Consider the following 23,079-nt stretch of genomic DNA (forward strand, 5'->3'; position numbering starts at 1 on the left):
GCTGAGCTAGAGGCCAAAATCCACAGCTAGTCACTTTGCAAAAAACAGGTCTGTTTTCTTCGGGAAAATGTGATGTGTCCACATTGTGTTTTGGGGCATTTCCTGTCGTGGGCGCTAGACCTACCCACACAAATGAGGTACCATTTTTATCGGGAGACTTGGGGGAACGCTGGGTGGAAGGAAATTCGTGGCTCCTCTCAGATTACAGAACTTTCTGTCACCAGAATGTGAGGAAAAAGTGTTTTGGGGGCCAGATTTTGAGGTTTGCAAAGGATTATGGGTAACAGAACATGTGAGAGCCCAACAAGTCACCCCATCTTGGATTTCCCTAGGTGTATAGTTTTCAAAAATGCACAGGTTTGGTAGTTTTCCCATGGTGCTGGCTGAGCTAGAGGCCAAAATCTATAGCTAGGCACTTTTCAAAAAACACGTCAGATTTCAATGTAAAAATGTGATGTGTCCATGTTGCATTTCCTGTCACGAGCATTAGGCCTACCTACGCAAGTGAAGTACCATTTTTATCGGGAGACTTGGGGGTACACAGAATAGAAAAAAAAGTGTTATTGCTCCTTGTCTTTCTCTACATTTTTCCTTCCAAATGTAAGACAGTGTGTAAAAAAAAGACATCTATTTGAGAAATGCCCTGTAATTCACATGCAAGTATGGGCACCCCGGAATTCAGAGATGTGCAAATAACCACTGCTTCTCAACACCTTATCTTGTGCCCATTTTGGAAATACAAAGGTTTTCTTGATACCAATTTTTCACTCTTTATATTTCAGCAAATGAATTGCTGTATACCTGGTATAGAATGAAAACCCATTGCAAGGTGCAGCTCATTTATTGGCTTTGGGTATCTAGGATTCTTGATGAACCTACAAGCCCTATATATCCCCGCAACCAAAAGAGTCTAGCAGACGTAACGATATATTGCTTTCAAAAATCTGACATTGCAGGAAAAAGCTACTGAGTAAAATGTGAAGATAAATGGCTGTTTTTTTTCACCTCAATTTCAATATTTTTTTTATTTCAGCTGTTATTTTCTGTAGGAAACCCTTGTAGGATCTACACAAATTACCGCTTGCTGAATTCAGAATTTTGTCTACTTTTCGGAAATGTTTAGCTTTCTGGGATCCAACATTGGTTTCACACCCATTTCTGCACTAACTGGAAGGAGGCTGAAAGCGCAAGAAATAGCAAAAATGGGGTATGTCCCAGTAAAATGCCAAAATTGTGTTGAAAAATTGGGTTTTCTGATTCAAGTCTGCCTGTTCCTGAAAGATGGGAAGATGGTGCTTTTAGCATCGCAAACCCTTTGTTGATGCCATTTTCAGGGGAAAAAACACAAGCCTTCTTCTGCAGCCCTTTTATCCCATTTGTTTTTTTTAAAACAAAATTTTCGCTGTATTTTGGCTAATTTCTTGGTCTCCTTCAGAGGAACCCACAAAGTCTGGGTACCCCTAGAATCCCTAGGATGTTGGGGGGAAAAAGGATGCAAATTTGGCGTGGGTAGCTTATGTGGACAAAAAGTTACGAGGGCCTAAGTGTGTACTGCCCCAAACATCCCAAAAAAGGCTTGGCACCTGAGGGGGACAAGGCCTGGCAACGAAGGGGTTAATGGAAAGAAGCTGAATGAGGCAGTTACACAGCATAGTATGGGGCGGGAATGAATGAACTTCCCGATACAAGGAAGAGCTCCAATCAGCATATCCTCAGACACAGCATCCAATCAAACTCAGAGGATGGCTCCCTCACCCGATCTCTGACTGGCCGTGGCCAATCCTTTTGGCCCGCCTTGCATTGACTGCGAGTCGGACTCGGCGACTACAACGCTAATTTCAACGCGTTGTCCCGAATTGTATTGCTTCATGGTGATTTCTTACCCGTGGCAGAATGTGCACCCTTGACTCTACAGGTAAGAAGAGTTCCTGATTTGGTGTCGCCCGTGGTATACCCTAGTGTCCTTCCAACGGTGTATTTTGAATTGTTGCAGAAAGACAAAAAGGCAGCGTCGTTTCTGCTTCCGGTGCCGCCAAGTTTCAGACTGAACACACTGCGCTGTGACGTTTTAGTTTTTTTTTTTTGGCGGGTTTGAGGCAGATGTTTCCATGTCACTAGGTTACCAATAATGGACTACGCTTTAACATAACATCATCAGGCATGTTAATATAACTAGTTTAATGAAAATGGATAAAGACTGCAACTACCAGTAGCCATTGATTCGTAAAACCTTCCCGGTGACATGGAGTTACCCGGTCCCCTACTCCTCTGCTCGTAGACGGATAAAAACTTGACACAATTATCAAGTGGTAATGGACGTCGAGAAATGTTCTACAAGGTGTGTGCTACATTTCACTTCTGATCATTCAGCGTTCAGTCATACACAGTTGAAGAAATACTCTGTAGCTTTGTTTTTTTCATTTAAAAGCGCTTGACATTTACAGATCTGGGTACAGCGTTATGGAGTGTTTACACTGTATTGAAAGTGCCTTATCGATGCGTGGTTTGGGCATGCAGAGTTGGCTGCAGCGTTTCCCACTTTAGTTTACCACGTGAAGTTGGTGGGGGCTTTAGTTATAGAACTGTAACCCTGTTTCCTATTTATAGATCTCCGTTGTTAGCTTGATCTAGATTTCACAGTAATCTGATCTTATTTTGCTGATCACGGTACAGCAGCTTTTTTAGGTTAGTTCCATATTTTGGTTAAGCAGCCCTTAAATGTTAGAACTTGCTTACCACTTAGGAAGTCTTATGATTCCTACGCCCCATGTGCTTATCCTAGTCATTACTTTTGACGTGAACTCCACCTCAACCAGAAAACAGTAGGAAATGGCGGTGTAACACCAGCCACCCTAGGATAGTATCTTTCCGGCGTGTAGTAATCGCTTCTGTGAGCTTTAACCACGCCCACTCTGGCTTTCAAAACCCCCCTAGATGTTGTTAGTAAATGCTTTACGTTTGTCCCGCTTTGGGGCGGTTTTGTTACCGCCTTGGGGACCGACCCTGTTACATGGACAATTACATGATTGCCGATATGTTTTACTGTGAGAGAACTTTTATGTCCCTCATTCGCGCTCACGTTGGCAATGGCAATTTTAATCGACTTGCACTGCCGTCCCCAAGTAAAATAGCATTAGATGGTTTGGGGGTGCATGAGGTACGGAGTGCCTAGTACTCAACCCCCTCGGAGTGCACATTACTGAGCCTCACTAGATCCACTTATCCTTTCATCTTTCCAAGGTCAATAATTTGTATGGCATATAATTGAGTTAAACATCCGTTTATGTTTATAGCGCCAAGAGACTATTCTGAACGCCCTCTCTGGCCAGCCTTGCTGTAATGCGTGCACCAGAGTTTGGGCAATAGCGAAAGGATGTACCAAATAGTGTAGTCCTGTTGTGCAGTGCTTTAGCCTCCCTGTCTCTTTTGCACTGCTTTTTTTCCTCCTCCAGCACTCCTACTCTATTCTGCAACATCCGGGTGTTAACTGTTAACCTTGTGCCCTACCTCAAAAGCTGTATGTGCTATCTCATGCATGTGTACACTTCTAATGTGACCCTACGCCGGATTTTCTTTATCCGAAACAGAGGTTCTTTGTTACCACAAAGCCAGTGCCTCTAAAAACATATATTTGCTAGTACCGGGCCTTTCATTAGAAATGTTACAAGTCTCAGTGAGTCCACTTGGCAGGCACAGGGCACGTTATTATTGGGCTTTATGGCAGATGATGCTAATGATTTTTTCACACTGCATGCAGGATCTTTACATACCTGCCCCAAATGTAGTGCTTCACATCAGTGAACTTGGCACTTCCCATGGTGCTAGGGTCATGAAAATCAAATGTATGACATCAAGTTACTATGGGATCACTGTTCACACTTGTGTTACGGTACGCCGGCTTGTATTAATGTATGGGTCACTGTACACTGTTGTACAGTGGTTTCTTTGCAAACCACTAACACAATTATTGGACACAAATGTGAACTCCTGTGAGAGTTACAATCTGCATGCATATATTTCTGTGCAACCCCGTGCATGCTTGTCTTACTGCACGGCCACTTGTGTTTCCTTTAAGACGACTACACATACGCATGCTACCGTTTATTCATGCGTCCACGCATACAGATATACCTCAAACTGGAAGGAGTTGTCAGGGATTTGATAGGCTCTGTTACATTTCAAGCGTGCCTTGCTGGATCAGCAAGTAGCCATCAGAACAGGCAACATAACAGCAATGTCGCATGTGATTAGAAAGGGTGGAGCAAAGTCTTAATATCTCAATGAGGTTGCCTTAAAGAATGGAGGGTGAGCAGAGAGGTAACTTGGTTCCCTGAAGGCAACTCACATCAGAAGTGAGGACAATATAGTAGTAGACGGTCTGAAAAGGGTGTTTACTTCTTCACAGACCCTATCTGGTATTCTCTCAAATATGTCAGAGGTTCAAAGAGCCTTCTGCGGACCTGTTTGCATCCAGGCAGGACTAACAGCTTTCCATGTTCCTTTCCCAGTATCAGGACTCAAGAGCTTGTGGTGTAGATGGCCTGTCTTCACCTGGCTCCAAGGCTACAATGTGTGTTCCAACATTTACCTCTCGTACCATGTCTTATTTCGAGGATTCAGAGCAAGAGGGTGGAAACTATGGTGGTAGTTCTGTTTTGGCAGAGAAGGTCATTGTTTCCCCTCACGAAGAGTCTGGCAGTTCTTCCATGTTAAAGAATCCCACTAGCTCCTTTCCCACTCAGACAAGTGGGTCTGCCTTTCTCTTCAGAGATGGCCTCTGTTGGGCTGGAGGTTGAGAAGCTTGGGTTTCAAAGAAGAGAGATACTTCAGCATTTAGAAGAGATTATTCAGGGTTCCAGACGTCCCTCTACAGTAAAAACTTACTCATAGTATTGGAGGAGTTTTGGTCTGCTGATAAATCTCTTTCATCTGTGCAGTGTGATATTTCTCTGTTTTGCAGTTTTTGTTGGATTAGTTTAAAAACAATTGGCAATAACTACGTTAAGAGGTCAGTGATATGCCATAAGAGCATTTAAAGGACCCTGGGCTGATGCCAGCAGTAACTTTGATTTAGTAGTCAGACTCTTGTAGAGCTTTTCTGTTTCTAGATCAGTGTCTAGGTCTTGTTTCCCTCCTTGGGGTTTGTCCTCAGTCCTTAAGGCTAAACAGGGTGTACCCTCTGTTACTGATTTTTGCTGACTTGAAATATTTATCTTTTAAAGTGGCATTCCTACTAGCAATTACTTCTACTAAAAGGATTGGTTAGCTGGGGGCATAGTTATATACACACACACCCTGTTTTCTAAAAGTTTTTAGAATGGTGTATTGTCCAATCACAATTCAGTTATCCTTCTCAAGATAGCATCCTTGTTGCACAAGGAGCAGGATCTATTGTTGTCTGTTTTTTCTTCTTCTTCGCAATCTTCTAGGGAGGAGGAGCTTCTCCGTTGTTGGATGGCAGGAAAGCAGTTGGAAATATACCTCCATTGGTCTGGGGGCTATAGGAAACCTGATGGGATCTGGAGCAGATGGATTAGATCCACTACTTTGTTTTAATATTGTCTATCAAATGTTTCTTTGTCTGAAGGTTTACAGAGTTGAGCCATCAGAGGGATGGCAACCTCCTGGGGGGGAAGGCAGGGAGTTTTCGTGTCGGAGATATGAAGAGAAGACACTTGGAACTCAACTGAGACTTTTCTGACACTCTATCGTATTGAGAGTGTTCTGGAGGGTAAATGGTTTAGGGAAAATGAGCTGAAAGCAGTACTTTATGCATAATGTGATTTCTTGATTATTACACTGCCTAAAATGTGCTTCCCAGTATTGGTGTAATTTGTTTTCAGTTTTTTTCAATACGATTTTGGTTGGTCATGAATGCCAGCTTTCGCTTGGATAATCCTCAAAAGTAATGACTAGGACTAGGACATTGGGCATGGGGATAATACCCGCTTGTGTTGGAAAATGGCCTTCTTTGAAGGGCCACCCCATACTTTTTGCCTTCCTTCTCCTCTTTTTCTGACATCATTTTTGTTGGCTTTAGGACTCTGGGCACTTTACCACTGGTAAAGTGCATATGCTCTCTCCCTAAAACATGGTGACATTACTTCATACCCAGTTGGCACATTTAATTTACTTATAGGTCCCTAGTAAATTGCACTACTTGTGCTCATAGCCTGTAAATTAAATGCTACCAGTGGGCCTGCAGCACTGATTGTGCCACCCACATAAGCAGCCCCTTAACCATGTCTCAAGCTTGCCATTGTAAGGCCTGTGTGTGCAGTTTCACTGCCACCTGAACTTGTCATTTAAAACTATTTGCTAAGCTTTAAGCTCCCCTTTTCCTACAGATAAGTTACCCCTAAGATAAGCCCTAGGTAACCCATAGGTCAGGGTACTATGTAAGTAAAAGGCAGGGCATGTACTTGTAAGTTTTACATGCACTGGTATTGAAAAACGTCCAAAGTCGTTTTCCACTGCTGTGAAGCCTGCTCCTCTCATAGACCAGCATTGGAAATTCCAGTATGTACTTTTAAGTGGTAATTTCTGATCTGAAAGGAGTGGCGTTGTCATATTTGGTATGGTTGACATGGTAATGAGAAATCCTACTTCCTTGTGAAGTTAGATTTTACATTACTATTTTAGAAATTACACTTTTAGAAAGTAGGCACTTCTCTGCACTTACTGGTCTCTGTGCCTTACAGACTGGCTCCAATCCACATAACGTCTGTGCTGGATAACGGCTCCCCTTGTGCGTCCACCCCCCAGACAGCCATAAACACAGGACACACAGCTGCATACTGATGGGCCTTACTGAAAAGGTGGAGGGGCTCTCCCTTATTCAAAGGCTGGTGGCCTGCCCTCACAGAAAGGACTGATAGCCCCTCACAGATGCCCCGGCAAACAGGACTGGGTTGAAAGTGGGAACTGGTGCACTTCAGAACCACTCTTTGAAGTTTCACCCACTTCAGTGGCACTTTTGGGTATATATACTGGGACAGTGTCCCCACCAAATCAGACACTTGTGAACCTACAAATGGACTCTCTCAGATGAGCTGCCGTGCTGCCCAAGGGACTCATCTGGACTGCTGTCCTGCTTGTTGCCCTGATGCCTGCTGGCCCCTGACTCTGCCTCCCCCCTCAAGTGCTCTCCAAGAGCTTGGACTGAGCTTGCCTCCTGACCTGAAGTCTCAGGACCATCAAAGATTCCACCAAAGAGAATTAAATCCAGTGCATCAGAAAAGCTGTTATTTTCTGTAGGAAACCGTAGGAAAGTACGCTCTTGCCTGGCATGTTACCCCTATTTTTACTTGTGTGTCAGTTTGTTTTTGCCTGTCTCACTGGGATCCTGCAAACCAGGACCCCAGTTCTCATAGTTGTGGCCTGAATGTGTCCCCTGTATGGTGCCTAATTGTGTCACTGAGGCTCTGCTAACCAGAACCTCAGTGCTTATGCTCTCTCTGCCTTTAAATTTGTCACTGCAGGCTAGTGACCATTTTTACCAATTCTGATTGGCACACAGGAACACCCTTATAATTCCCTAGTATATGTTACCTAGGTACCCATGGTATTGGGGTTCCAGGAGATCCCTATGGGCTGCAGCATTTCTTTTTCCACCCATAGGGAGCTCAGACAATTCTTACACAGGACTGCCACTGCAACCTAAGTGAAATAACATCCACCTATTTCACATCCATTTTACACTGCACTTAAGTAACTTATAAGTCGCCTATATGTCTAACCCTCACTTAGTGAAGGTTAGGTGCAAAGTTACTAAGTGTGAGGGCACCCTTCCACTAGCAAAGGTGCCCCCACATAGTTCAGGGCAATTTCCCCGGACTTTGTGAGTGCGGGGACACCATGACCCGTGTGAACTACATATAGGTCAGTACCTATATGTAGCTTCACAAAGGTAACTCTGAATATGGCCATGTACCATGTCTAAGATCATGGAATTGTCCCCCCATGCCAAATCTGGTATTGGGGTGCCAATCCCATGCATCCCCCGGAGCTCCAGCATGGACCCCGGGTACTGCCAAACTAGCTCTCTGGGGTTTTCACTGCAGCTACCGCTGCTGCCAACCCACAGACAGGCTTCTGCCCTTCTGGGGTCTGGGAAGCCCAGTCCCAGGAAAGCAGAACAAAGAATTTCCTCTGAGAGAGGGTGTTACACCCTCTACCTTTGGAAATAGGTGTTAAGGGCTGGGGAGGAGTAGCCTCCCCCAGCCTCTGGAAATGCTTTGAAAGGCACAGGTGGTGCCCTCCTTGCATAAGCCAGTCTACCTCGGTTCAGGGATCCCCCAGCCCCTGCTCTGGTGCGAAACTAGACATAGGAAAGGGGAGTGACCACTGCCCTGTCCATCACCACCCCAGGGGTGGTGCCCAGAGCTCCTCCAGTGTGTCCCAGACCTCTGCCATCTTGAATGCAGAGGTGTGAGGGCACAATGGAGGCCTCCGAGTGGCCAGTGCCAGCAGGTGACGTCAGAGATCCCTCCTGATAGTTGCTTACCTGGCTAGGTGGCCAGTCCTCATCTAAGGGCTATTTAGGGTCTCTCCTCTGGGTTTCTTGTCAGATAACGGATGCAAGAGCTCACCAGAGTTCCTCTGCATCTCCCTCTTTGACTTCTGCCAAGGATCGACCGCTGACTGCTCCAAGACAACTGCAACAAAGTATTAAGAAGACTACCAGCGACATTGTAGCATCTAATCCTGCCGGCTTTCTCGATTGTTTCCTGGTGGTGCATGCTCTGGGGGCTGTCTGCCTTCACCCTGCACTGGAAGCCAAGAAGAAATCTCCCGTGGGTCAACGGAATCTTCCCCCTGCTAACGCAGGCACCAAACTTCTGCTTCACCGGTCCTGTGGGACCCCTCTCATCTTGACGAGCGTGGTCCCTGGAACACAGGAGCTGGATCCAAGTGTCCCAGACTGTCCAGTGGTCCATCTGTCCAAATTTGGCGGAGGTAAGTCCTTGCCTCCCCATGCCAGACAATAATCCTGTGTACTGCGTGAACTGCAGCTGCTAGGGCTTCTGTGCACTATTGCAAGGAATCCTTTGTGCACAGCACAGCCCAGGTCCCCAGCACGCTGTCCTGCATTGCTCAACTCGCTGAGTTGACCACCGGCTTTGTGGGACCCTCCTTTGTAGTATGGAGATGACTGCCGTGCCCAGTTTTCTTGAACCCCTGTTCAAGTGCTTCTGTGGGTGATGCCTGCTTCTGCGTGGGCTTTCTGTGTTGCTAAGCGCCCCCTCTGTCTCCTCCTCCAAGGGGTGACCTCCTGGTCCTTCCTGGGCCTGGGCAGCACCAATTTTCTTCAGCCGTGACCTTTGCAGCTAGCAAGGCTTGTTTGCCGTCTTTCTGCGTGGAAACAACTCTGCATCCTCCAGCATGCCGTGGGACATCTTCTGTGCAACGGAGAAGTTCCTGGCATCTTCGTTGTTACAGAATCTTCAGCTTCTTCTTCCACCCGGAGACAGCCATTTTGCACCTTCATCCGGGGTTTAGTGGGCTTCTGCCCCCCCGGACACTTTCGTGACTCTTGGACTTGGTCCCCTTCCTTTACAGGTCCTCAGGTCCAGGAATCCGTCTTCAGTGCTTTGCAGTCGGTTGTGGTCTTTGCAGAATCTCATATCACGCCTTTAGTGTGTTACTTTTCTACCTGTTTACTTACCTGATTTTGGTTTGTGTGTATATTTTACTTACCTCCTAAGGGAGTATATCCTCTGAGATATTTTTGGCACATTGTCACTAAAATAAAGTACTGTTATTTTTTGGTAACTCTGAGAATTGTGATTCTTATGATATAGTGCTATATGATATGTGGTATAGTAGGAGCTTTGCATGTCTCCTAGTTCAGCCTAAGCTGCTAGAACACTACTAATCTACTAATAAGGGATAACTGGACCTGGCACAAGGTGTAAGTACCATCAGGTACCCACTATAAGCCAGGCCAGCCTCCTACAGAAACCCTTGTAGGATCTACACAAATTACCGCTTGATGAATTCAGAATTCTGTCTACTTTTCAGAAATGTTTAGCTTTCTGGGATCCAGCATTAGTTTCACACCCATTTCTGTCACTAACTGGAAGGAGGCTGAAAGCACAATAAATAGTAAAAATGGAGAATGTCTCAGTAAAATGCCAAAATTGTGTTGAAAAATAGGGTTTTCTGATTCAAGTCTGCCTGTTCCTGAAAGCTGGGAAGATGGTGATTTTAGCACTGCAAACCCTTTGTTGATGCCATTTTCAGGGGAAAAAACACAAGCCTTCATCTGCAGCCCTTTTATCCCCCTTTTTTTTTTTTTTTTAAATATACAAAATTTTTGCTGTATTTTGGCTAATTTCTTGGTCTCCTTCAAGGGATCCCACACAGTCTGGGTACCTCTAGAATCCCTAGGATGTTAGGGTTAAAAAGGACGCAAATTTGGCGTGGGTAGCTTATGTGGACAAAAAGTTATGAGGGCGTAAGCGCGAACTGCCCCCAACAGCCAAAAAAAGGCTTGGCACCTGAGGGGGACAAGGCCTGGCAGCGAAGGGGTTAATGGAAAGAAGCTGAACGAGGCAGTTTCACAGCATAGTATGGGGCGGGAATGAATGAACTTCCCGATACAAGGAAGAGCTCCAATCAGAATATCCTCAGACACAGCATCCAATCAAACTCAGAGGATGGCTCCCTCACCCGATCTCTAACTGGCCGTGGCCAATCCTTTTGGCCCGCCTTGCATTGACTGCGAGTCGGACTCGGCGACTACAACGCTAATTTCAACGCATTGTCCTAAATTGTATTGCTTCATGGGGATTTCTTACCCGTGGCAGAATGAGCACCCTTGCATCAGAAAAGCGACGCAGCGCCTGTCTTCGCAGCTGAAGAATAGCTGCATCGCCTGCTGGCTCAACACAGTGCCTGTTGCCTCTTCACAACGTGTTCTGGATTTTCCACGCATTGTGCCTGGTAGTAAAAATAGCTCCACATCGCAGTGAGGAACCAAGGCTGCGCTCCCAGAAACCAATGCATCACCTTGCCGCATGGAAAGAAACAACGCATCACCTTTGCCGCCCCAGAAAAACGGACTCATCACTTTACTTTCCGTTGCATCTCCTCTTCTGTGGCCGTCTGCGGCGTTATTTTTGGTGCATCCAAGGTACTGTATGTAAAAAGGAAACAAACACTGTTAAGGATTAATAAGTGATATCTTGACTTGTGCATATTGGATTTTTGTCGTTTTGGCCTTTATCTATTTTCCTAAACTTTTGTGGAGTACCTTTTGTGATGTTTTCACCATGTTCCTGTATGAGTTACTTTACAAATACTTTCCACATTGCCTTCTAAGTTGAGCCTGCCTGCTCTGTGCCAAGCTACTGGAGGGTGAGCACAGGATAATTTAGTTTGTGTTGTGACTTACCCTGACAAGGATTGTGGTCCCTATTTGGACAGAGTGCATACCTCTGCCAACTAGAATCCCAATTTCTAACATTAATGGTAAATCTCATTATCCTTAGTCAAAGTTGTTCTTGTCACAGTCATTATGGTCCACTGTGACAGCTCGTATTCGTGAGGCATGAAATGTTCAGAAAGCGATGTGGGTAAGAAGGGAGTTATACTTTCCTAGGGTTAGTGGGATTACCCTGACAATTTCTGTTGGCTTTTTTTTTTTCCTTTCCCTCTGCTGGTCGAGGTGGAGCTCACTTCAAAAGTGATGACTCTGACGAGGACCATGGGGACTAGTTAATTACATTTACTGGTAAGAAACCATGCATTTTTTCATGAAAGTGGTTGTGTGACTCACAAAACAGGTCACAGTTTTACTTTAGAAGTTGCTCTACTTACAAAATAGTGGTATGGGAGAGAACTTCACACTGTCATAGAATGGATTGTTTCAAGTTCAATGATTAATCTAAATGTCTGGGGCAAAGAAATAAATAATATCAAACTCTCATTGAAAATTCCTGACTTCCCATAAATACATTGATTTCACTTATAGAAGAATTTGTGAACTTATCTTAGAACTTAAAACTTTCTCCTCTATGTTCTTTCACCCGCTTTCTACTTGTGTCCATGAGATTGGTTTAGTCACTTATGGGATATCCATTATACTGGTGGATGGCCTCAGATATCCATCTCTCTTAACTCTAAATGATGCTTCGGTTTATAAGGTTGCATATGAGATCCAAATGTGTCTTTTCAACACATCTCAGAGCAGCAGTACTGTGTGTTAGACCTGAGCAGTAACTGTTCTAGAAGCCCAGAGATACTCCTTTCTGGTTTGATCAGAAAGTGGCTGGCTAGCGATCCACTCTGACGTGGCTAATTAGCCTAGATCATGTATATAATACCTTGTTAACTACTAGTATCTTACCAGCAGGCCTCTAGTCAACCCCTCTGTTGCCATCTTTTAAATAAAAACCTGCATGCTGACAGCTCTGAATTTGTCTACTTCCTCTCTATATCACATTTTTAATTTCCATCAAGTCTTTTTGAACGATGCCAACAATATCCTTTCTATAATGCAAATAATAGCGATAACTCGTCAAAAGCAGGATTCTACTTCTCACAATTTACATAAATAAATCTAGATGACTTGGAAAAAAAAAATGATGGTGTCAGAGCACTGATCTTGCTGAACCTTTCAGCTGCTTTAAGCACAGTCATTCATGACTCCAGTTATTTTTGTGGCTGCCATGTAACAAACCAGTAAATTGCAATCATATGTTGACACCTTTTTCTGTAAGAAACTGGTATGCAATTCACTTCACATTAGGAAAGGTAAGAATTTTTGCCAGACAATGCTCATTGTAGGAAAATACCCTCTTTTTGGCAAGGTTACCCCCCATTTTTTGCCCGCTGTCAATGTGTTTTGTCCGCGTTCACTGGGAACCTACTAACCAGCACCCCATTGATTTTGCTCTCTCTCTCTAAATGTGGTTGTTCCTGAATTAGTACACCCCACAGTTGGCATACTGGTAACCCCATCTAATTTCCTACTATATGGTACCCAGGGCATTGGGACACCAGGGGTCCCCCATGGGCTGCAGCATGTATTATGCCACCCATGGGAGCTCATGCAAATGTATCTGTAGGCCTACCATTGCAGCCTGCGTGGAAAGGTGCATGCACCCTTTCACTACAGGTCACTGCACCAGCTCACTGTAAGTCACCCCTATGGTAGGTCCTCCTAGCCCGGAAGGCAAGGGTCAAGTACCTGTGTGTAAGGGCACACCTGCATGAACAGAGGTGCCCCTGCGTACTCCAGTTCCGTTTTCGTAGGTACGGGAAAGCCCTTTTATCCATGTACTGGACCTGTGTCCAGCTACATAATGGTAACTCCGAACCTGGGCATGTTTGGTATCAACCATGTATTAACCATGTCAAAACCATACCCTAATACTGTTGCCAGTATTGATTGTATGATTCCATGCACTCTGGGGGGGATCCTTATAAAACCCCCTGCTTTGCTCCTACCTGTTTGCAGGGTTTTCCTGGGCAGCCTGCACTGCTGTCACTGTATAGAAAGTTTTCTGCCTTCCCGCTGCTTGACAAACGCAAGCCCAGGAAGGCAGAACAAAGGATTTCCTTTGTGAGAGGGAGGCAACACCCTCTCCCTTTGGAAATAGGTGTTACGTGGCTTGGGAAGGTAGCCTCCCGAAGCTACCGGTATGCTTTGAAAGGCTCTGGCGCAAACATGTACAATGGAAAGGGGAATGACCACTACCTTGCCCATTACCACCCCAGGGGTGGTGCAAAGAGCTTCTCCAGGTGGCCACTTGATTCTGCCATTTTGAATCCAAGGTGGGCAGAGGCCCCTATGAGCATCTGAGTGGCCAGGTTAGGCAAGTGAAGTCACCTCCTTATAGTTGGTCACCTTGCTAGGTGACGAATCCCCCTTCCTGGGATTTTTAGGGTCTCCCTCCTAGGTGGGTCCTCGGATTTGAAGTTCAAGATTCTAGCAGGGCTCCTCTGCATCATTTACTTAATCTTCTGGCCACCGGGATTGCAACTGGGCCCTCCAGGAACCGACAATCTGCAACTCCAGCAAGGACTCCGCTCTGCAACATTGTTTTTCCGGCTCCTTCCAGCAACTGCAACATTTCCCTGGTTGTGCATCCTCCGAGGAAGACGAATCTTCAGCCTGAACAAGAAGTAAGAAGCAATCTCCCTTGGAGTGAAAGGGTCACTCTCCTGCATCCACAGGCACCAACTGCAACGATGACCGGCTGCATGGATCTTCTCTCCTGCAAGACTGCATGGATCCTGCAACACAGGTGGCGGTCTGGAGTGGTTCCCTTTGTCCTCTCTACCAGCTATCCAACTTGGGAGACCTTAAGTCCTTGCCTCTCCTTGCAGGACAGTACCCCAGTACATTGTGACTCTTGCAGCTACCAAGGCTTGTTGTCTTTTCTTCCAAGGGTTCTTCAGGCTCCGTGTAGCCCCTGCCTCCACCACTCTTCCCTGCAAAGCACAGTCTTCTGTCTGCTGCTCTAGTAGCCTGGGACTCCTCTCCAGGTGTGCTGAGTGAGCCTCACTGCGACTTCTGTGCCTGTTGCCTGTGGGGGCTGCATCCTCGGCTTCTGACTCTCCTCACTGCTGAGGGCCACCTGGGACTCCCCTCCTTGAGTTGAGTCCCACCGGACCTTCCTGGTCCCCAGCAGCTCTGCAACTCGTCATCTGCGACTCTTGCCATTGTCAAGGCTTGTTGGTGGTTATTCCACACCACTGACTGACTACAAATCTTCTTCCGATGTGGGACATTGACTGCATCACTCTTGGAACTCTTCTGCTCCTGTGTTGTATAGCCGACTCCTGGTCTTCATCATCGACCTGGTCCTGCATCTCCAGAAGGGTGGGTAGTGGCTCCTGCCCCAACTGGACACTCCAACTCATACTGGATCTGGTCCCCTTTGTTTGCAGGTCCGCTTCTGTCGGGTTCCACCTTCCGTTCCAGCCAGTCTTGCTTGGGTCTTGCACAATCCTCTTGCTAAGTTTACCTGTGGATTTGGTGAAACACAGGTACTTACCTCTTCTCTCCTGGTTGATGGGGGAACACCCTGATACTTACCTTTTGGGGTTCCTAGTTCCTCCAGCTCCCCTCTACAGATTCCACTTCCTTGGGTGGGGGACTGACTTTCGCATTCTACTTACTTAGTAATTGTTTAGTTTCCCCCAGGGTCCTCAATATTTTCTGTGATTTCACTGTTTTCTATTGATTTTTATGCCAATTCCTGACTTCTAATGTGTATATAATAGTGCAGTTATTCTCCTGCTAGTGGAGTATTACCTATGCAGTATTTTAGTATTTGTGTTACCATAATAAAGTACCTTTTGTTTTTTTGTAACACTGTGGTTCCTTCATGTGTGTAAGTGCTGTGCATACGCTTTGCATGTCTCCTAGATAAGTCTTGGCTGCTCATCCACATCTACCCTTAGAGAGCCCTGAATTCCTAGACACTGTCTACCCCTCACTAGTAGGGGATATCTGGACCTGGTATAACGTGATAACACCATAGGTGCTCATCACTAACCAGTTCAGTTTCCTACACTCGTATGTAATTTTTTACATAAATACTTAATGGTGTATAACAGCACCCATAAGACTCTGCCATATAACCTGTTTTCTGCTCTCAGTTAGTTTTGATGGTCTGCACTGAATTATCAACCTTGAGCCTTGTTTGGAACCATCCAGAGATTAATGCTTAGTCAGCCTGTCATATGTTTGCCAAGTTTAACTTAGGGCTTGAAAAATCATAAAAATGTTACTAGACCTGCAGGTCGAGTAACTTAAATAATCTCCCAATGAGGTCTAGCCCACATACCCTAGGACTTCTTTTCGTTTACTAACAACATTGCTGTTAGACCTGACAGCCTTAGGGTGGTCACCCCTAACATTTGCCTTCTTCCCTCCACTTTTTAGATACTGTGTTTTCTGGTTTAAAGACTCTGCACACTTTACCACTGCTGACCAGTGCTAAAGTGCATATGCTCTCTCCCTTTAAATATGGTAACATTGGATCATACCCAATTGCATTATTTAATTTACTTAAGTCCCTAGTGTGAGAAAGTAGCCTCTTTCTAGCCTTGTTACCCCCACTTTTGGCCTGTTTGTGAGTGTATGTCAGTGTGTTTTCACTGTCTCACTGGGATCCTGCTAGCCAGGGCCCAGTGCTCATAGTGAAAACCCTATGTTTTCAGTATGTTTGTTATGTGTCACTGGGACCCTGCAAGTCAGGACCCCAGTGCTCATAAGTTTGTGGCCTATATGTATGTGTTCCCTGTGTAATGCCTAACTGTCTCACTGAGGCTCTGCTAACCAGAACCTCAGTGGTTATGCTCTCTCATTTCTTTCAAATTGTCACTAACAGGCTAGTGACCAATTTTACCAATTTACATTGGCCTACTGGAACACCCTTATAATTCCCTAGTATATGGTACTAAGGTACCCAGGGTATTGGGGTTCCAGGAGATCCCTATGGGCTGCAGCATTTCTTTTGCCACCCATATGGAGCTCTGACAATTCTTACACAGGCCTGCCACTGCAGCCTGAGTGAAATAACGTCCACGTTATTTCACAGCCATTTTACACTGCACTTAAGTAACTTATAAGTCACCTATATGTCTAACCTTTACCTGGTAAAGGTTAGGTGCAAAGTTACTTAGTGTGAGGGCACCCTGGCACTAGCCAAGGTGCCCCCACATTGTTCAGAGCCAATTCCCTGAACTTTGTGAGTGCGGGGACACCATTACACGCGTGCACTACATATAGGTCAATACCTATATGTAGCTTCACAATGGTAACTCCGAATATGGCCATGTAACATGTCTAAGATCATGGAATTGCCCCCTCTATGCCATCCTGGCATTGTTGGCACAATTCGATGATCCCAGTGGTCTGTAGCACAGACCCTGGTACTGCCAAACTGCCTTTCCTGGGGTTTCACTGCAGCTGCTGCTGCTGCCAACCCCTCAGACAGGTTTCTGCCCCCCTGGGGTCAAGCCAGGCTCGTCCCAGGATGGCAGAACAAAGGACTTCCTCTGAGAGAGGGTGTTACACCCACTCCCTTTGGAAAATGGTGTGAAGGCAGGGGAGGAGTAGCCTCCCCCAGCCTCTGGAAATGCTTTCTTGGGCACAGATGTGCCCAATTCTGCATAAGCCAGTCTACACCGGTTCAGGGACCCCTTAGCCCTGCTCTGGCGCGAAACTGGACAAAGGAAAGGGGAGTGACCACTCCCCTGACCTGCACCTCCCCTGGGAGGTGTCCAGAGCTCCTCCAGTGTGCTCCAGACCTCTGCCATCTTGGAAACAGAGGTGCTGCTGGCACACTGGACTGCTCTGAGTGGCCAGTGCCACCAGGTGACGTCAGAGACTCCTTGTGATAGGCTCCTTCAGGTGTTGCTAGCCTATTCTCTCTCCTAGGTAGCCAAACCCTCTTTTCTGGCTATTTAGGGTCTCTGTCTCTGGGGAAACTTTAGATAACGAATGCAAGAGCTCATCCGAGTTCCTCTGCATCTCTCTCTTCACCTTCTGCCAAGGAATCGACTGCTGACCGCGCTGGAAGCCTGCAAACCTGCAACATAGTAGCAAAGACGACTACTGCAACTCTGTAACGCTGATCCTGCCGCCTTCTCAACTGTTTTCCTGCTTGTGCATGCTGTGGGGGTAGTCTGCCTCCTCTCTGCACCAGAAGCTCCGAAGAAATCTCCCGTGGGTCGACGGAATCTTCCCCCTGCAACCGCAGGCACCAAAAAGCTGCATTACCGGTCCCTTGGGTCTCCTCTCAGCACGACGAGCGAGGTCCCTCGAATCCAGCGACTCTGTCCAAGTGACCCCCACAGTCCAGTGACTCTTCAGTCCAAGTTTGGTGGAGGTAAGTCCTTGCCTCACCTCGCTGGGCTGCATTGCTGGGAACCGCGACTTTTGTAGCTACTCCGGCCCCTGTGCACTTCCGGCGGAAATCATTTGTGCACAGCCAAGCCTGGGTCCACGGCACTCTAACCTGCATTGCACGACTTTCTAAGTTGGTCTCCGGCGACGTGGGACTCCTTTGTGCGACTTCGGGTGAGCACTGTTTCACGCATCCTCGTAGTGCCTGTTTCTGGCACTTCTCCGGGTGCTACCTGCTGCTAAGAGGGCTCCTTGTCTTGCTCGACGTCCCCTCTACCTCCTGGTCCAATTTGCGACCTCCTGGTCCCTCCAGGGCCACAGCAGCGTCCAAAAACGCTAACCGCACGATTTGCAGCTAGCAAGGCTTGTTGGCGTTCTTTCGGCGGGAAAACACTTCTGCACGACTCTCCACGGCGAGAGGGATCCGTCCACCAAAGGGGAAGTCTCTAGCCCTTTTCGTTCCTGCAGAAACCTCAGCTTCTTCTGTCCAGTAGAAGCTTCTTTGCACCCGCAGCTGGCATTTCCTGGGCATCTGCCCATCTCCGACTTGCTTGTGACTTTTGGACTTGGTCCCCTTGTTCCACAGGTACCCTAGATTGGAAATCCACAGTTGTTGCATTGTTGGTTTGTGTCTTTCCTGCATTATTCCTCTAACACGACTTCTTTGTCCTTAGGGGAACTTTAGTGCACTTTGCACTCACTTTTCAGGGTATTGGGGCGGGTTATTTTTCTAACTCTCACTATTTTCTAATAGTCCCAGCGACCCTCTACAAAGTCACATAGGTTTGGGGTCCATTCGTGGTTCGCATTCCACTTTTGGAGTATATGGTTTGTGTTGCCCCTATCCCTATGTTTCCCCATTGCATCCTATTGTAACTATACATTGTTTGCACTGTTTTCTAAGACTATACTGCATATTTTTGCTATTGTGTATATATATCTTGTGTATATTTCCTATCCTCTCACTGAGGGTACACTCTAAGATACTTTGGCATATTGTCATAAAAATAAAGTACCTTTATTTTTAGTATAACTGTGTATTGTGTTTTCTTATGATATTGTGCATATGACACTAAGTGGTACTGTAGTAGTTTCACACGTCTCCTAGTTCAGCCTAAGCTGCTCTGCTAAGCTACCATTATCCATCAGCCTAAGCTGCTAGACACCCTATACACTAATAAGGGATAACTGGGCCTGGTGCAAGGTGCAAGTACCCCTTGGTACTCACTACAAGCCAGTCCAGCCTCCTACACCTAGTAAAGTGCACTATATGTGCCCAGGGCCTGTAGATTAAATGCCACTAGTGGGTCACCCACTTAAGTAGCTCCTTAACCTTGTCTCAGGCCTGCCATTGCAAGGCCTTTGTGTGCAGTTTCACTGACAACTCGACTTGGCATTTAAAAGTACTTGCTAAGCCTAAAACTCCCTTTTTTCTACATATAACTCACCCCTAAGGTATGCCCTAGGTAACCCATAGGGCAGGGTGCTTTGTAGGCAAAAGGCAGGACATGTACCTGTGTAGTTTACAGTAGTTTACATGGCCCGGTAGTGTAAAACTCCTAAATTTGTTTTTACACTGCATAGGCTAACATTGGGGCTACCCTCATATATAGTTTGAGTGGTAGCTGTTGATCTGAAAGGAGTAGGAAGGTCATATTTAGTTTGGCCAGAATGGTGATCCGAAATCCCGCTGACTGGTGAAGTTGGATTTAATAATACTATTTTAGAAATGCCACTTTTAGAAAGTGAGCATTTCTCTGCACTTAAGTCCTTCTGTGCCTTACAATCCACGTCTGGCTGGGTTTAGTTGACAGCTCCCTTGTGCATTCACTCAGGCACACCTCAAACACAGGATACTCAACCTCACTTGCATACATCTGCATTTTGAATGGGTCTTCCTGGGCTGGGAGGGTGGAGGGCCTGACACTTACATGTCATAGGTCTGTAGCCTGTCTTCACACAAAGGACTGCCACACCCACCTACTGGGATCCTGGCAGACAGGATTGAATTGGAAGGGACCGTGTGCACTTCTAAGCCACTCTTTGAAGACTACCCCACTTCAAAGGCACATTTGGGTATTTAAACAGGGCCTCTGCCCCTACCAACTCAGACACTTCCTGGAGAAGAGAACCTGCATCTGGCCAAGAAGATCTGCCTGGCTGCCCAACGGGCTCACCTGTCTGCTTTCTGTGAAGGACTGCCGCATTGCTGTTCCCCTGCTGCCTTGCTGCTCTCTGGCTGTGGTGAAGAAGTGCTCTCCAAGGGCCTGGATAGAGCTTGCCTCCTGTTTCCTGAAGTCTCAGGACCAAAAAGACTTCATCTCTACAAGAAGGACTCCTTGTGCGGCGGAATTCAACGCACAGGCTGCACCGTGGTGAAAAATTCACTGCACGCCGAACCTGACCTACGCAGCCTGGCTTTGCATCGAGAACATTGACGCAGCGCCAGTGCAGCGACCAAAATTAGACGCATGGCCCACTGGATGTATGCAGAGCCGTGCCAGACCGACGCAGCCTGACTTCCAGAGAGGAGTCGACGCAGCGTCTGCCGTGCGGTAGAAATTTTGATGCAACACCCACCGAATCGATACAGTTCCTGTGATGTCATCCTGCCAGCGCAGGAAATCCACGCATCGTCCCCGGGGCATCCGAAAACCCCACAACCCGAAGAGGATCCACGACTGAGAGCCGGAAATCGACGCCCAGCCATCCCTGCGTGAAAACTAAACAATGCATTGCCGTGTGGTGCCCTAGAAATCGACGCACGCTCCTTTTGTTTCCACGCATCTCCTCCTCTGCGATTTTGCACACGAACCAGGTACTTTGTGCTTGAAAGAGACATTTTTTGCTTTTAAAAGACTTAAGACACTTTATATCACTTTTACAGTGCTATCTCAACATATACTTATTGCATTTTAATCGTTTTGACCTGCATCTTATCATTTAAATTATATATTTTTCTAATCACTGTGTGGTGTATTTTTGTGGTGCTATACTGTGTTATTGCAGGATTTATTGCACAAATACTTTACACGTTGCCTTCTAGGCTAAGCCTGACTGCTCAGTGCCAAGCTACCAGAGGGTGGGCACAGGGTAATTTGGATTGTGTGTGACTTACCCTGACTAGAAAGAGGGTCCTTGCTTGGACTGGGGGTAACCTGCCAACCAAAGACCCCATTTCTAACCATTGTCATCAGGGCAGGAGTGTTTCTCAGTTTGTTTAAACACTCAATTTTAATAAATATATTACTAAACCATAATGTGGTAATATATTGTCATCTACACACAGTAACTTTCCAAGAAATCTCCAAAAACCTCCCCATTAACTTGCAGCTTTACTGATAAAACTATATAGTGTATTAACAATCTCTGAAAATTGTATTTCAGAAAACCCCCTAAAGAGACATTATAAGAGGGATGGAGCGATTTGCGCTCGCCCCTAAAAAGATCTTTCAAAACTGCTGAAATGTATTTTGAAATGTTTGCACAGTTGACTTATTCATTTAAATGTTGTGTTATAGGAAAAACATGACACCCTTTATCCTTTTATTTTACATTCTAAGCAGCAGGTCACACAGTTCCCCTAACAAAGTCCTGGAACTCTGCAGTCAGAATGAAAAATTTATTGTAAGAAAAACTGACTTTTGACCTCTGTCTGTGAACACAGAGCAAATGTGACATAAGAACAAGATTTAAAGGCTTCTTGTATTGCCTCTCCACTTTTAAACTGAACAGAACACCTGTCAATTCACCAGAAGGTATGAGTAAGTATTAAAAATAGCTCAACCTCATCAAATATGACTTGCCAATGCCAGTGGCTGAGTGGATTTTTCAAGCCCTGTAACTGTGGGAATAGCAAAAACCCGCTAACCTGGGTTTCTAGTCATGGGCACCATTGTAGCTGCTTGGGCTGTGCAGCTTGGTAAATGCCTTTTCCCTCTAAGAGTTAAAAAGTATGTATACTTCCATAGTTTCTCCCTACCCTGAAACTCCAGGTTTCTTATGTAGTGCTGACATTATTTTTCCAACTAATTGCCTTTGAAGCAGATGTTTCTGTTCTTCTTTTTTTTTACAGTGTGATGAAGGTATTGTAGAGTTAAAGCTTTTTCTCATGTATTAATCCAGTGGGGTTGATCATAGTCTCATCAAGAGTATGACAATAACATCCATACTCAGCATTATACATTGACTTGTAAGCTGTATACCGCATGCCAACATTCTAGACCACGTTCCCGCACGTTCCTATTGCTATAGAGTTTTTCATTGAGTGGGTGCAAATAAGCATTGCCCATTCTTTCAGTGGTACTCTTCTACGGAGGCTTGGATTGCTGTCTTTGCATCCTTGGTGCAATTTGCGATATTTTTCAAGAGAGGGTGTTTTAATATTCTGGCTACTCCCATGAGGCTAGTACAGCTCTGAGAGGGAGTGACTGGAAGATGGCACTAGAACAGGACAAGGGGGATAAAAGAGACAAAAAGCTGACATAACATAGGTATCCTCAACCAGGCTAGAACTTTCAAGTGGACTTCGAGAAACAACCAAAAGGTGCAATTTGAGGCACAGAGTCCTTCATCACGAGTGGCCTAGTTGATTGCAATATGTGCGGTAACTTCTTTCATTGCACCCTGTACAATCCTGGGTTTCGTAATAAATATCAGCAATTCTCGCTTGCTGAAATGTAAGAAGAGAGGGGGGATGCGAATGGCACTATTGAACAGAACTTGCTGATTATGGCGCAGTAAGCTCCAAAATATGGTGGTTGTTCCCAAAAACCTCATAATTGGGTGGTATTTATCACACGTGATAAAATCTGACTCGGCAGTGTCCGATTTAAACAGTTGTCATAAATATTACACCAACTACCAGGGCATTTCTAATGAGGGCCTAACATGGAGAAGTGTCTTTCCACTCCGGCTTCCATCTAAAGTAGGGATCCTCTTAATCTAAAATCAATGGATGTCTTCTTGATCAACAGAGAACAAGGATAAAGTAAACCGACGAGGATGGAGAGGAGAAAGAATTGAAACTCAGATGATAGCCAAATATAAACGCTTGTGTATGATAAATAAAAGTACAAACTGCTTAGAAAGTAAAAAAGAAGCTTATTATGGAAATAACAATGAATTAGAGAAATAAAATCAAGGAATGGTTTGTTTAATAAAATGGTGAATTATGGGAGTTTTAGTCTAGTTTCACAAAGTGAAAAGAT

The 23,079-nt window shown here is 45.7% G+C and overlaps 1 protein-coding gene across 2 annotated transcripts in view; it reads left to right on the plus strand.

The window, feature by feature from the left end:
• Positions 1 to 1,783: 1,783 nt before the first annotated feature.
• The window catches only part of CDC7 (cell division cycle 7), a 154,231-nt gene continuing 132,935 nt past the window's right edge, over positions 1,784 to 23,079 (plus strand). Inside the window, exon 1 of one of the 2 annotated variants that reach the window (XM_069232344.1) lies at positions 1,784 to 1,915. In XM_069232344.1, coding sequence (XP_069088445.1) covers positions 1,894 to 1,915 — 22 coding nt within the window. In that variant the 5' untranslated portion in view covers positions 1,784 to 1,893. Of the gene's footprint in view, positions 1,916 to 2,230; positions 2,339 to 23,079 lie in introns of those variants that run through there. The other variant, XM_069232345.1, reaches the window with a different exon arrangement.

Source organism: Pleurodeles waltl, chromosome 4_2, assembly GCF_031143425.1.
Source record: "Pleurodeles waltl isolate 20211129_DDA chromosome 4_2, aPleWal1.hap1.20221129, whole genome shotgun sequence".
NCBI lineage: Eukaryota > Metazoa > Chordata > Amphibia > Caudata > Salamandridae > Pleurodeles > Pleurodeles waltl.